Raw genomic sequence first — 16,048 nt, forward strand, 5'->3', positions numbered from 1 at the left:
TTTGAGTCGGCTCGTTCGTTTCTTCTTCTTCTTCTTCTTTGCTTGTTTTCAATTTTGGATCTATAACTTGGTCATTTACTCCAGGAAATACTTGCCGATGCCTTATTATTGGTGTACTTTATTTTGACAGTCCAGCCGGAGGTGGTATATCATTGGAATGTTTGGCTTAACCCTGAGCTAGACGTACACCCCGTGATCTCCAAAACAACACAACAAAGTGGCGCAAAGAAACATGGCGAGCGCCGAGGAGTCACGAAGACGCCCCTCCGTTACATCGTCTTCAGTCGGCCTGGAGGCCCTGTTTCCCGCCGGCACGTCGGCGCACTCTTGTGGCGAAGGGAACCCGGAGCTCGAGCGACTGGGGGAGCGCATTCAAGACTGGCTGTCACCGTACGAGCCTGCATTGCTGTGGCTTCAGCGGCTGCTGGTGTGGGAGAGGCCGCTGTACAGCATCTCGGTCGCCCTCACGCTAAACACGTTATTCTGGTAAGGCCTTGTCGAGGTGGTCGAAGATGACGGTCGCCTCATTAGCACCTCGTTAAGGTTGCAGAGATGTGCGAGCTAAACGTCAGTCAGGATAAGACTGCTAATCCCACCTTTAGCCGAATGCTAACACGGCTCGTCGACACATCCGCGATAGAAGTGTGACAGTAATTGAACTGCTTCGACATTAGTGCACTGATCAAATCGGCCAAATCATTTGTTGGGCTGTCATAAAAGACGTTTAACTTGTACTTCGGCCACGATGAGTGGGCCCGTACTGTGTATCAGCTGTCACTGATAGATTGGGCACTGTGCAACGAGGCGGGATGCTGAGGGTACTTCTGTAAATAATCACGTTCATTCATACCGTATGTTAAACAAGACACGCAATTGGATAAGAGTGTTCTTCGTGTGGCTTTCACAGGCTCCTGTCATACACTTCCCTGCGCCCACTTTTCCTGTTGAGTGTGTCCCTCCTGGGACTGATGCTGCTGGAGAGATGGAAGCCCAAGTTGCTCACCGTTACTAGTAAGAAAAAGCTCTCCCGTCAATGAATTTTATCCTCAGAATTAGAGAGAGACCGAGGGTTATTTTTTTTTTTCCAGGGCTGATGTATTATTAGTCAAGGAGGCTGATAATCGATATTTGGAGTTGATCTTCATTTTCTGTTAAAAGGAAAATATTGCCCTCACAATTTTGAACAATACAAACTCTAACACTTTGTTTCAATGCCTTTAAGCAGTAAGCATTTATTAAACTGCTTTTCAGATTTGCAACAGGTTTTTTCATCTTAGACAATACATCTTTGTTTTCAAATTCTCACAAAAAGTGCAGTGAGCTCCCAGGCTCAGCAACATGTCATATAAAACTTAAACAACTAAATGGCTCCCAAAAGTTTTCTACTGTAAATAGTGGCTGTTGGATAAAATATATATATATATATATATATATAAGGCTGATGCCGATCTCCATCAAAATGCTGAATATTGGCACTGATAATCGACCTGGCCGATAACCGATCTATGCTGTCTTAAGAATTTAACATTGCCTCATCCACTGTTGCTGCTCCAGTTAAAAATCCATGAATGTGGAAAATGGTAATAATACATGGGGTCCTCAGTGTATGAAAAAGTTCCATTCCCACGTGAACCGAATTTGTCCAGTAGCTGTAATGTCATAATTAAAGTAAATATTTGCATTAAAAGCACATCGACATTTCTTATAAAACCTTCTTGTGCTGCGTGACGATGTGTTCTTAGGCCGCACTGTAGTCTGTCACTAACCTACCCTAACCAGGTAGAAAAGTCAGAATTATTTATGAAAATCACTTTTAGGCCATAAATACAAAACTATCAAAAGACCCCATAAGTCGCTACAAAAACTACAGCTTCTCTAGAGCTCTGCTGCCCGTATTATCACAAGGACCCCCTCCATTCACCACATCACTCCAGCCCTGCAACAACTCCACTGGATCCCTGTCCAATACGGAATCTACAACCCCAATTCCAATGAAGTTGGGGCATTGTGTTAAAAATAAATAAAAACACAATAGCTCCTTTTATACCCAATCATAGCACCCACCTGTTCCCAATTACCCTGTTCACCTGTGGGATGTTCCAAACAGGTGTTTGATGAGCATTCCTCAACTTTCTCAGTCTTTTTTGCCACCTGTCCCAGCTTTTTTGGAACGTGTTGCAGCCATAAAATTCTAAGTTAACGATTATTTGATAAAAACAATAAAGTTCATCAGTTTGAACATTAAATATATTGTCTTTGTAGTCTATTCATTTAAATATAGGTTGAACATGATTTGCAAATAATTCTATTATGTTTTTATTTATGTTTAACACAACGTCCCAACTTCGTTGGAATTGGGGTTGTAATAGAAAATACCGATCTGCACCTTCAAGGCCATTGATAATCTCACTCCGCCACATCTTGCGGGCCTCCTTCACGTTGCCATACCCTCCCACTCTTTCATATCTTCATTCTCTCTCCACCTCACCGTCCCTTCTGCCCATCTGTCCACCGTGGGGGACAGAGCCTTCAGCCACTCTGCCCCCATCTTTGGAACCACCAGACCTCCGAAACACAGACTTATTAACCCTCTTCAAATTCAAACTCAAGACACACATATTGCGGTCTGCCTATTCACTTTAATATTTCCCATGTCAGTTGCCATTTTAATGTTTTTATTTTTTTATTTTTATTTTTTTATACTGTGCTTGTACCTTGTGACCTTGAGTGTCTTGAAAGGTGCCTATAAATACAATTCTTATTATTATTATTGGCGGCACGGTGAACAACTGGTTAGCACAGCTGCCTCACAGTTCTGAGGACCCAGGTTCAAGTCTGGCCTCACCTATGTGGAGTTAGCCTTTTCTCCCTGTGCCTACGTGGGTTTTCTACGGGTACTCCGGTTTCCTCCCACATCCCAAAAACATGCAGGGTTGTTTGATTGTAGACTCTAAATTGGCCGTAGGTGCGAATGGTTGTTTGTTTATATGTGCCCTGCAATTGGGTGGCGACCAGTTCAGGGTGTACCCCGTCTCTCGCCCAGAGTCAGCTGAGATAGGCTCCAGCACACCCGGGACCTTTTGTGAAGATAAACAGTATGGAAAATGGATGGATTATTATTATTATCAAAAACAGTATAGCAGTAACTGAACGTGCCTTCTTGTGCCTGATGACTATGTACCGTATTCTTACGCCACTGCTTTACTAGTTAATTGCATGACGTTTGTGAACCAAGCACCCCGTTTACACTCTCACTATAATTCATAAGGGGAGAGCTGTCCAATGTAATGATAAAAAAAAAAATCATGCCTCCATAAAGTTGATAATGAACAGTTTTCTACTGTTTTGGTGACCTCCTTCAGCTACAAATTAAGGTTTCTGACAATGTCACAAAATTTGTATCATCATGTCTGTGGGTGTACATATGAACATGCATATATTTGACTGCAATTTCAACACATTTTAATCTAAACTTGTGTTTTTCTGGCTAATTTAGTTCCACGTGTAGAGGTTTCCCCCATTCAAAGGTATGCATATTCTGTAGTGGAGATAATTTTGTGCCACTTGTGTGTGTGTGTGTGTTCTTGGATCATCTGTGATAACATGAACATGGAATATCAGAAGGCATGTTAAGCACCACCTGGAGAGAAATGTTGTTTCCATCTTACTGTTGTTGTTGTGTGTGTGTGTGTGTGTGTGTGTGTGCGCGCGCGCGTGCGTGGGTCCAGTGACTCGATGAGCACAAAGCAGCGGCTGCTCAGCGTTCCTGAGCTCAGTCACCACCTTGCGGAAAGTTATCTGACGTCTTCTCTGTTCCTGCACGAGACACTGCAGTACAAACGACAGAATCACGGCAAGGTAAAACACAGATCAGGTACCGGTATCATGTAAATGTACAGTAGGGTTTTTTTTCCCAAAAAATGTAAGAATTCAAAATCTCACTTTTTAATGTGATTTTCTCTTCAGCATGCTGACAAACATGCTTTGCACTTGCAGAAATGTTGCTCTTTCACTTCCTATCTACCCTTTGCAGCTTCAAGACGCAGTCAGTCACTGTATCGATTATATATTTTGATTTTATTTCTCAGTTCTGTGCAGTGATGTGCAGCGGCTGTTTTGCATTTGCGGTTGTCGGACATTATGTTCCAGGAATCATGATCTCTTATATCATAGGTGAGTCAGGTTTTGTCGCTGCTGTCCCAACAACTCTTTGTGATTACATTTAAGTTTTCTATGACATGAAGAATTCTTTTATTAATTTGCCCCACATGTAGTGCTAATTTCCCTTGCTTTGAATTCCTTCAGGTCTTAGTGTAATTCTGTGGCCACTAGTGGTGTACCACGAACTGATCCAAAGGATGTACACCGGCCTGGAGCCCATCCTAATGAAACTGGACTACAGCATGAAGGGACACACAGAGCCTCGCAAGCATGACAAGAGAAGTGAGCATCACTCGATGCAACAGTTTGCCTTGAACAAATGTCAACAAAGCTGGAGCACTGACTTTAGGGCTGTCACTATCGGATCTTTTTAGAATCGATTATCCAATAGATATTTCAATGTTTGTTTGTTTTTTTGGACAACTAACATGCACTTTATTCTCATTTATGAGGGCTGGACTACTATCCTAAAAGGTCAGAGGACAAAGATGTTATGGGGTCAGTTAAAATTCATGTTTGTATTGTTTATATGTTATGTAATAAATGCACGTCATTTTCAGCAAGTTGTCAACTATAGTTTAGCTAAAATTAGGTTTCTATTACGCGTATTGAGCAGTCCCCGAACATACCCGAAGCTCGAGAGACAGCCACTGCAAGGGCTACTGGAAGTGACGTTGAAATTGCAAACACAGCGCGCGGCGCTCTGTATGCAATCGCGAGCACCGTGTTGGAATATGAGGAGGAGGAGAAGGATTTCGACGTACAGGAGCATCGTCAAACCGTAGGTTTGAGCCGATCAGGAGGTCGGAACGTGACAGCGACAACGACGAGCAGCCAAGTAGCAGCTTTTACAACAGAAAAAGAGAGTGGCCAGTGGGCCTTGCACAGCGGATTGGAAATACAGACTGGTATGTTTGCGTATCCTATAAATCCATAATTTACTTGCTCCAGCATCCTCACTTGTCGATAGGATCATAGAGTCATGAATAAAATATAACTGGCATTCTCATGGGGTCAGACAGTTGAGGAAAAAACGTTATGTCTTTTTATACAGTCATGGCCTGACATAATGACACCCCAAGGGTGGCAATAATTTTGAGCACGACTAGACGTATTATATATTTATATATGTTTCAGTGACACAGCACAAGGGTTTACATTAGTATGCAGTTTTCCTAAATATTGTGTGCCCCTCGCTCAAGTAGCTTTCTAACGCCGCACAGAAAGTCTTTGCCGTGTTTGTTGGCTTGTCATGCAGGCAAAAGTACAGACGACAGTGCTGAAAAGTACAGCTTTTTTTTTCCTACTGTCCAGTGCATAATAACCACAATAGAGTCATCGGTATGTACAAGGAAATCCTCACCTCCCGTCTGCGCCGCTTTGCCACGGCACCGTGGCGGCTGCGAGATTTAGTTCTCTTTCTGGCAGTTGAGGTCCTGATGGTCGTAGGAAAAATAGTTGGCACCGCAGCTGGTTTTAGCCTCTGCCTAACTACACCTGTGTATCCAAGGCTTTCTGCTCAGTCTTTCTCAAAACACGTTGGTTCAAAGTGATCAGCACAGAGTTTGGAATGCTTGCTAGCCACCAATAGCTGAGCACGTTTCTTCCCCTGTCGATTGACTTTCCCTATCCACTGATCATGTATTCCTTTTTCACTTGGAAAGCCAAAAAAACGCTTGCCGCTGCCTGAACCATTTGTACAACCAAATACCACACAGTAAACCATTGTGAAGTTGCTAAATCATACGACAACAAATATACAAGGACGGGAATAACAGCATGGAACAGCAGCACACAACGCTGAATGAACAGGCTGTTTGGCTCGTGTTACGTCACCGTGCCGGATAGAGCCGAAGACCGGAAGGCGCTGGATGCAAAAAGCAGAAGGTGCATTCTGAATCATTTTTATCGATTTAACTGCTGTATATCTGCTATATAATCACTTCGAAATGGGAGATGTGGTTTGTAAAGGGGTTCTAGAGTTATCAAGATTTTTTTTTTTTTTTTTTTTTACATCTTTGTCCTCTGACCTCTAAACTGCATATGTTGGTACTGAGTGTATGGTATAAACTTTGTACATAATTTAAGACAACAAACTAAGCCTTTGCTAAACAGTAAGAATTCAGGATTAGCATTAGTGGGCTAGCGATTACCATTTTAGGTATATTAAACAAAAAAACACTAACTACTATTCAGCTCACTCATACATTACACAGCTAATAGTGTCCTAAAAATCACTTACAGATGCTGCTCTTTCGTTTTTGGCAGTGTTTTTTAGAGACCCAATAGTGCGTCCGTCTACAACAAACACTGTCCCGTGCGGTAAACATGGACATTGGCCAAGTGGTTCTGGGTGGCGCAAATATGCTTTGATTCTTTTTTTTTTTTATTACTGCGAGGCATACATTTTTTATTGACCAATGTTTGTCTACCAGAGGTGAAGAAGGAGGTGGAGGAGGGCGACGAGCCAAGAGCTGAAACGGAAAGCGAAAGTGAGGAGGAGCTCTCCTGTTTTGCCCCAACGGTATGGGCCTCTGATAACTCATTTCATACACATTCACAACACTCTCAATCTGCCGATTTTTCAGCAGCCATGATCCTGTAGCCCTTCCCACGTCCCATTCAAGTGGGCTTTTGGCCTTGCCTTTATTCTGTATGAAAGGAACACACGAAATGGGGGTTCCAAGTCCATCCATCCATCCATCCATCCATCCATTTCCTGTACCGCTTCTGGAGCCTGTACCGTGCTGGAGCCTATCCCAGCTATCGTTGGGCGAGAGGCAGGGTACACGCCAAACTGGTCGCCAGCCAATCACAGGGCACATAAGCAAAAAACTATTCACACTCACAGTCACACCTACAGGCAATTTAGAGTCTTCAATTAACATATGCACATTTTTTGGGATGTGGGAGGAAACCGTAGTACCCGGAGAAAACCCAGGCAGGCACGGGGAGAACACGCAAACTCCGCACAGGCGAGGCCGGATTTGAACCCGGGTCCTCTCGCCTGCAGTTAGCTGGGATAGGCTCCAGCACGCCCGCGACCCGAGTGAGGATACGTGGAACGGAAGATGAATGAATGAATGAATGTATATGATCACCTACAAACAAGCAAGATTTCTGGCTCTCACAGACCTGTAACTACTTCTTTAAGAGGTTCCTCTGTCTTCCACTTGTTACCTGTGTTAATGACACCTGTTTGAACTTATCAGTATAAAAGACACCTATCCACAACCTGAAACAGTCACACTCCAAACTCCATCCACTATAGACCAATTCAATAGACCAAAGTCCCTGCCTTTGGCCACCGCCCGGGTCACACCCTACCCACAGGTGGTGATCCCATGGGCAGGTTGACCCACGTTACCCTTTCGGGCTGTACCCGGCCGGGCCCCATGGGTCCAGGACCTGCCACCAGGCACTCACCTTGGAGACCACCTTAAGGCCTGGCTCCAGAGGGGGGCCCCGGTGAGCCGCGTGCGGGCAAGGGAAAACGTTTTCCACTCTTTTTATGCATCATGGGAGTCTTCTGAGCTGTGCTTTGTCAGGTTCCTCACCTAGGACCTGTTTGCCATGGGTGATCCTGCCAACTTAACTCCTAGGATCATTGGGACACACAAACCCCTCCACCACGATAAGGTGATGGCTCAAGGAGGGGTTTGTCCCTATATTGTAGCACTATACTTTAACTATCCCACTTCACGATGTCTCTTTACACACATATAATGGGTACATTTTGTCATTGTGGTTGTCTTACTCAGGTGGATGTTAAGACTACGGCCCTGGCAATGGCCATCACAGACTCAGAGTTGTCTGACGAGGAGGCGTCCATATTGGAGAGCGGTGGCTTCTCAGTTTCCAGAGCTACGACGCCCCAACTGACTGATCTCTCTGAAGGTAATGTTGCTTGCTTCAAAATGACACTTGGAATTCTACCAGTCTAGAAATAGCCTTTCACTTAGGAGAGAGGCTCAGAGGCCCGGCCAGGTTTACATCAGTGCTGGAGCCACAAAGAACTCAAAACACAACATTCCTTTATGCATGTTTTGTCAGATTGAAGGCCATTTTAGAGCAAAAAATAGCTGTGTGTGATCTTGTGGAAAACAGTATACCTTTACAATATGTCTCATCTGTTCAGACCTGGATCAACAGAGTTTACACAGTGACCCAGAAGAGTCCTATCTGCGGGATCTGCCCGAATTTCCCTCCGTTGAGGACTTTCCGTCCTTCGAGCACAACCTCCTGCGCTTTCCGTTGCAAGGGTCGGGCCAAGGTGACAGATCCCAGGCGAGCGCTCCTGCAGAGGCCGAACCGTTTAGCCCCGCCAGCCTCCTCATCCAGCACCTTGCATCCCCTCTTCACTTTGTGAACACTCACTTCAATGGCCATGGGAGACCACCTGGCACTGAGGTGGCCGTGTTTCCGGCGACAGGGGAAGGAGCATCGGGCCAGGGAGGAGAGGAGAAGGGAGCTGCTGTTACCCAAGGTGCGCAACGGTCACTTGAGGCCCTGAGTGAGGAGATTGTCAGCACAGCCATCTCCACTGTGGTGCAGAACACTCTGTCAGCACTGCTACGCTCCAGCGAGGCCAGTGAGGAGCCCGTCCTGGCCGAATTCCTTCCTCATGAATCCCCCCCAGGCGTTATGGAGACCTTCATCGAAGCCACCGAGACCGCTAGCCCCGCGATGGCGCAGGTGCTGGGGCCTGACGAGGACCTGGAGACGCTAACCACAGAGAGCATCACTGGTGGTGACACGCACGATGATACGCTGGTTGCTACCGAAGAAGAGGATTTTGAGCTTCTGGACCAAAGTGAACTCGAGCAGGTGGATGAGGGGCTGGACCTCAGCCCTGAAAGACTGCTGGTGGGGGGAACCTCGGAAGCTCCACAGCATCAACATCAGTCATAGCTTCCCTTTTGCCCCCCACCCCCACCCCGACCCCTCCTATTCTAATGTGTTTTGTTTTTAATTTGTCCATTACAATTACGTGATACCCAGCACTACATCCAAAACATTTATCAAAGAATGTGTGATACTGTTGGTGCCCGACAGAAGCTTGAGCTGTCAGCATTTCAGATCTGGCCTCTGAGAATTGAAATTTGCTTCGTAAGCAAATTCCCCGTGTTGAATAAACCTGCTGTCAGAAGCAGGTGTTTGTCCAGATGTTGTTACAGAGATTAGGATTACAATGCAGTATGTGCTCTAAATTATTTCATTTAACTGTTAGATGGCATATTTATCTGAGGGTGAATTAAAAAACAAATTCTTGCACCCCTCTAATGATATTGCTGACATGCCATAAGTAAAGTAAAAGTATTCGCTTTATCTAATCAGCCGCATTGAGTCATAGTTGCGCTTTCACGTGTTGCCTGGAAACGGAAACTTTGACAATGTTGGATGTTGAAAAGATCTTTACCCACACAGGTAATTGACCTAAACAGCTTTCCTCTGTGGTTGGTGCCTCGGTCTTAACTAATAATTTGCTAGTAGACTCTAATTTTATGCCACATGTCATTGCTACAGGTGAGGTTGAGTTCTTATAGTTATCCATTATTTACCAACTAATCACAACAAATACATTGCGTGCCATGCATTACACATGAACTAACCATTCGAAATAAGTGTAGGTTTTGCTTTAACCGCTCAGCATCCAAATCTCAGGGGGCAGGGTGTACAAATTGGCTCGCAGTGTTGTGTTCATTTCCCAACTTGTCCTCGTGAACTGTATTTGTACTAACCTCCCAGTTTACCAACCTGCCAGTGTATATTGTAGAAATAATCAAAAGAAAAATGGAATTGATATATTCCGCAATATTCTGCATGTAAAACAACACTTTCATTTCTCAACTATGTGCTGCACAATGTGTGGGGAAAAATACATGTGAATGTTTCAGGTTGAAGTCAGTTTCTTTAATATTTACCAGTGAGCGGAATATATGTTTGGTATGTCCTCATTACAGTGACCTGTAAATGAAGAACAATTGATAACATTCAGAGTTTGACAGACTAATTTGTGTTTGGTGGTAGTGTGCTTACAAGATTGCTTAACTCATTTAAAAAAAAAAAAAAAAAAAAAAAGACACCCGTTGAACTGTTAACTTAAAAGGAATATATTTTCTAAGTTCTCTTTTTTTCCATAAAGTACTCAGTTTGATCTTTTACATCTTGAGACTATCAAAAGCAAAACACAAGTTTGTACAGGCAAGGTTTATTATAATTAAACTGGTGAATTGAACGACAACTCCGCATGACAGTGAGAGAATAAAAGAACAAACTGAAAAGCATTGATGCACTACGATGTATTTAATTTATCCTTCTGTTTTTCTCATGTATTTGTTGAAGGCCCCCTTTGAATGTCTTTGATGTCCTTTATTAATCCATCCATCCATTTTCTGTACCACTTAGTCTCACTGGGTTGGAAATGCCCAAAATGACCTTTTTCAAGCTATTCTAGTTGGTCTCGTCTTCCTGGCATTTGAGACAGTTGGATTTCTCATTATTATGTGTGCCATGTAAATAAGCTTTGCTCTTATTGGACTGCTCATCTTCCCCAGTTTAAACATGAAAAGCAGCTTGGCTCTGATTGGTCCAATCGCGGGATCTTCTATTGAGAAGCTTGGAGCGGTGTGTTGTTAAGTGGCCACAGTCAGCGTGTCAAGTCACCCGGGCTGGTTCCTTTGATTTGATTTGATTTTTTTTCCTCCCTGCTTCCCTGTTCTTCTCTCCATTCCAGCCAATCTGGTGGGTGGGTACTTGATATTAATTAACAAAACTACGTCACAGTGTCAACAATTTCAAAGCCACCTGTTTTGCAAGTCTTATGCTGTTGATTGATTTTAGCATTCAATCGACCAAACCGCATAGATGTCAAACCATGTCACAGGCTAAATTTGACATAATGCATAAAACAGCAGGAAAAAAATTGGATTCTGATGAAAGGGGACCTTTAACAGTTTTGTAGTTTTATTCAGGCTTGTCCTTGACTTGTGGTTTGCTCGATCAACATCTTTTTCCTGTGAAGGAAATACATCTTACATTAGGGTGATGTCGGGGGCTAGGTTTGAAGAAGCATAGAAAAGGTATTGTGGCCATTTTACTTGCCTGAGTTCACTTGCAAAAAGATCAAGTCTCTCCTTCAGATCATCTCCAACAGTCACGTCGGACACCACGGACCACTGGCCATCTGTGAAAGTCACTGGCACTGACAGGACGACATCGCCTGGGAGGTCGTAATGGCCTGCAAGTTGCCCAGAGGTTTAAAATGCATACTGTCACCTAAGTGAGCACTATACTCCCCTCCTTTCAATGTTTCACCTGCACACAAGACCCCCACAGAGAACACCTGACTGAGAATGGATGTCCCATTCCATGCCTTTAGGAGGGTGAGGATCCCGTTGGCAGTTGACATGTGAGTTCCGTGACAGGTCTTTGAAACTACAGCTGCTTGGTGACAACGCACCATATCTTGGAAGTCGCTCTCCAACCATTCCCTAAATAAAAGATGGATGTCATTGCTTTTTTTGCAGGGTTGGAATGCTGGGTCTGTCATTCTCGGGCTGTTTTTGATGGCACTATATGAAGTACAAAATCTGATGCTAGGATGGGCAAAATTGTGCTCAAGGGCCATGTTTTTTTTATTGCTGAAACGGACAGATGAGTCGGGTCATTTGTAGGTAGGGTTAAAAAAAAAAGTGATAAAGAGAAAAAATGCATGTATATGTGAAATTATTTCATTTTTTTCCTAATAGGATTCGATATCAATGGTCAGCAGGCCAGAAGGATTAAAGAATTTTGTCCAGCCTGGTCTGATCTAATGCTAAAGAGATATTATACACCACTACACATTACAAGTGCAACAACAGGTCGCTCCAGAATTGGATGACGTTTTCTGTCATTTCAATTGGATCCATGCACAAAATAAAGGAACATGCACTTGTTTAAATTATAGTTGTCCTCAGACAAACTATAACTAGCTGTGGTAAAAAGTGATTCCCAAATACAATATTATTTACAATCCCAAATAGCTTGTGTAACCCTTTAAAATTGCTTTTTTTTTTTTTACCTCTTGTGTCTCCCTCTTGATGCATAGCAAATATAATAGATAAAATACATTTTAAATCATCTTTCTGGTATGATATTCGTGGTCTTCCTTGCAATTTTGAAAACATTTTCTTTTATCACAGAAATGTTAAATAGTAATTATGCTAGGTTGTCTCTCAATAGACACGCAACCCTTTTTCGCCATATAGACTAGAGGACAAAAAAAAAAAGTACTACTTTTAATATTTTTTTCAATGTTTTCAGCCGTAATGACGCGTCACTCAAAACAATTTGACCCAGTTACTCATATCAGAAAAAAAACATAATAGTATATATACCAAATATTACTTCTATTAGTTTTATACAAGCTTCACATGCTTAATTGTTCCATGTTGTGACTGCTGGCTGTTTTCCGGCCGTTTTGGGCATCCTGGTTGTTCCCAGCCATGTTGTGACTACTAGCTGTTTTTTGATAAAGATAAGATGAGTGCAGGTGGACAAAGATAATTGTTTTGCTTTCCTTTCTTTGTCTGTCTCTCTCACTTCTGTATAACGGAGGTGATTGTTTTGCTTAGACTTCAGTAAGGGGTGACAACTCGTAAGACTTGTCCCTTTTCCTCTCTTGGTAAAGACTTTTCTTTCTTTTTTGTAATAAAAACCTACAAAGACAAGATTGCTTCCTTACTTATTCGGTCAGAAAAAGTTTTGCCAAAACAAAGGAGAACCATGTTCAACATTGAAGGAGCTGGTGGAATTTCTGGCAAGTACTGGCTGTTTATCACGTGTAAACAATCTTCTGTCGTCTTCATATAGTATGACTTGCCTGTGGGGTAGGATGGCAGGACGGAAGCCTTATACTACAAAGAAAAACCTCGAATCCCGGCTACATTTTTGCACACTTGAAATCTCCCAAACGCATGTGGGAATATGTGTTATGGGCTGATAAAACTAACGTTGAGCATTTTGGCCATGATTCCAAAAGGGATGTTTGACACAAACACAACAATGCTTATCACCAAATGAACACCACTCCTCTAGTGGTACAATTTTAAAGGTTTTTTTGTTTTTGTTTTTAAATGTCTCAATGGTCTTGGGCCATCATATCTATCCCATATACTTTTACTTTTATCCTATCGACCCTCAAGGGTCCTCAAGTCAGGAAGGCTGCAAGAAGAGCAAAACCTCATTTGGGGTTAAGAAGAGGCACTTTAAATGGTGGCAGGTGTGTGCTGACTCTTATTTAACATAAGTTTGAATATGATTGGTTCCTTCTGAGGACAGCGACAGCCCTAGTTTTAAGAGCGTTTGCACACTTGTGCAAGCACGTTTACTCAGTTATTTTTAACTCCCCTCACTAACTTATTTAATTTATTTTAATAGATTTTTACAGGTTGGTGACATGAATGGTGGAGAAAGTTGTCGGTCCCATAAAAACGTGGCATTTAGACGGGTGTGTGTCGACATTTTATAGCCATTGAAGCTCCCTTTACATTCAAAGATCAATTGACCAGTTAGTATAGCAGCGAGCATGAACCCTCGAGGGCAAAAAAATAAATCCAATATTGTAATTAGAGTAATACTAAAATTCAATTAGTATTGGTTGTGCCAAACAGCAAAATATATGATAAGACAAATTAAATGTCTCATAAGATGTCTACCGCCGATGGTTCAGCTGGACGAATCATTATGGTTTTTACCTGTTAGATAAGATACCAAAAACAAACAAAAAAGATCTGCTGTGCCTAAATTGTCCTCCAAGTCTGGAATGACTCAAACATTTAATTATTACCTCTAGCAGAATAGCTTGCTTTTTTGTTATACTTTTTGTTTGCTTACTGACCTGTCATAGACAATCTCAAGTACTGGTTGGGAAAAGAAGGGTGGCCCTTTGATTGGTCCATTGTAATTAAAAACATTTGCCCTCTGGAGGTCAATGTAGAAGCTGTCACCAACATCTCCCCACACAATGACGTCTGTCACCTCTAAAGCAGAACACGATGCAGATGTTAGGAATGTTGACAAGTGAGCACAGTAAAATGCAACCGGCGTATCTACCTGAAGTCCTCACTTTGAGCTTGTTGGCGATGGCGGCCCTAGCTTCATTCTCCAACTGAGTTGCAACGGCAACAAAGTGACGGCTGTCAATTGAGCACGCTTTCAGTAGAAATGAGCATCTGAGGTTCACAAGCGACCCACCGGACACAATCACCTTCACATTGCTACTAGCCCTTGCCTCAATCAACTGCCCGTATTCAGTGTACAGGTCTGCAATTGCTTTTATCTTCTTTCGTTCCTGCACATCCTTCGTATCATTGACTTCAGACAAGTGGTCATCCAGCAGGAGGACGATCTCAGCTTTCTGGAAAGCTTCCTTCAGATCTGTGTGAATGGTCACCTGTCCATACATGCATACATGAAGCCCGGTGGTTGGCTTTTAATGGTGACGTTATTAAAAAAGAAAAAATCTGAATTATCTGCCTGATGAAGCAGAGGCAGAGCCAGATCTTCAGTCTCCATCTTCAGCGATTGTAGTTCCTCCTGGTTGCCTTCCAGATCCAGGAGATGGAGGCTAATGGCAGAGGCTTGGGACACCACCTCAGCGGAGAGCAGACTGGGGATCAGCATGTTGCATGTTGGGTTGAGGGCGCTGGGCAAGTACAAATGCGGCCAATTAGTTGTACACACCAAACGCTTTACCACCCAAGTCTTCTGTGTAGCTTTCCAGTCTATTTCACCTGCTGATCCATATGTGAAGGGGTTGGATGAGACTGGCGCGATGCTGCTCCTCCATAATAAGGTTGACCTTGGTGACAAGGTTTTCTTCTGCAATACTCTGCATCAATTCTTCAGACATGTCTGATGTTATGTTGTAGTACTTCTGATATGAAGGCACAGTACACAAATATTACAAATGAAACATGCTCCACAACATAGCCAGGTAATGAGTCAAATACTGTATGAGACCAACCTGACAGTGCTCTAAAAAGTCATCGAAGCCCCCTAAGAACACCCCTTTGCCTCCTTGGTGCACCAGTTCTCTCCACACTAGCGGGGACTCTTCATGTTTCCAGCCATTTCTTATGCACGTGTCTTCTAGCCAATCCTGTCAGAGACCAGTGAGTTGTCATTGAGATGCCACATACTTATATTCAACCTGGAAAGCAACAACGTTTACCTTCCATTCATCTGGGAGGATTGAGATCTTGTGAATGCGGAAATTCGGCAAAGAATGCTGCAACCTGTCGGCCAAAAGTTCTGCTTTGGCATAATATGGGCAGTCTGTTTTGCCTGTGAGAATACATCAAATGTGGGTGAATACTTTCGCACGACATATTTTCTATTGTTTCATTTGTCAAACATTTTTCCTTCCACATCACAATTAACCACTTTGTGTTGGTCTATCACATGAAACCACGATAAAACACATTTACGTTTCAAGTCACACTTATCAACTTACCAGCCAGCACAAACTTTGCCATTTTATGAGGGGACTTTGACTACAAGCAATATAATATAATAATATAATATAATATCAATAACGTCTGTATTTATTTCGTTTTCGCTTGTGGAGTCAGTTGCTAGGTAACTGGGATGTTCAACAATATTTCTGTCCGGAAGAAACACCTCAACGTCGGCGCAAAATAATATATTTGCGTGAAGACTGTAAGAGGAGCTTTGGAATACATTTAAAACGTTACAATTGGCATTCATATTAAACATTATATTAAAAGGGATGATTTTGGCTGTAAATGTTTTTGTGTTTCCATTTGTTGTTACAATTCGGCCATAAAATTTTCATACCAGACCGGCGGAGGGACTGATTAAAAGGGTGGACACATCTCTA

The 16,048-nt window shown here is 42.9% G+C and overlaps 2 protein-coding genes across 2 annotated transcripts; one reads left to right on the forward strand and one right to left on the reverse strand.

Moving 5' to 3' along the window:
* On the forward strand, window positions 1–10,448 carry retreg2 (reticulophagy regulator family member 2). The gene is made up of 9 exons (XM_061692157.1): window positions 1–486; window positions 908–1,011; window positions 3,497–3,527; window positions 3,729–3,858; window positions 4,089–4,173; window positions 4,306–4,443; window positions 6,597–6,685; window positions 7,923–8,058; window positions 8,300–10,448. Exons 1-9 carry the CDS (start codon window positions 233–235, stop codon window positions 9,070–9,072), a joined length of 1,740 nt encoding a protein of 579 aa, XP_061548141.1. The 5' UTR covers window positions 1–232; the 3' UTR covers window positions 9,073–10,448.
* A 747-nt stretch (window positions 10,449–11,195) lies between these two features.
* On the reverse strand, window positions 11,196–15,792 carry mdh1b (malate dehydrogenase 1B, NAD (soluble)). Its single transcript, XM_061692171.1, has 9 exons — window positions 15,662–15,792; window positions 15,380–15,492; window positions 15,173–15,307; window positions 14,940–15,082; window positions 14,683–14,851; window positions 14,260–14,599; window positions 14,045–14,186; window positions 11,479–11,654; window positions 11,196–11,401 (listed from the first exon to the last, which is right to left on the reverse strand). The coding sequence occupies exons 1-9, from the start codon at window positions 15,681–15,683 to the stop codon at window positions 11,196–11,198; spliced, it is 1,446 nt and encodes a 481-aa protein (XP_061548155.1). The 5' UTR covers window positions 15,684–15,792.
* Window positions 15,793–16,048: the final 256 nt, after the last annotated feature.

Source organism: Phycodurus eques, chromosome 1 (assembly GCF_024500275.1).
Source record: "Phycodurus eques isolate BA_2022a chromosome 1, UOR_Pequ_1.1, whole genome shotgun sequence".
Lineage (NCBI taxonomy): Eukaryota > Metazoa > Chordata > Actinopteri > Syngnathiformes > Syngnathidae > Phycodurus > Phycodurus eques.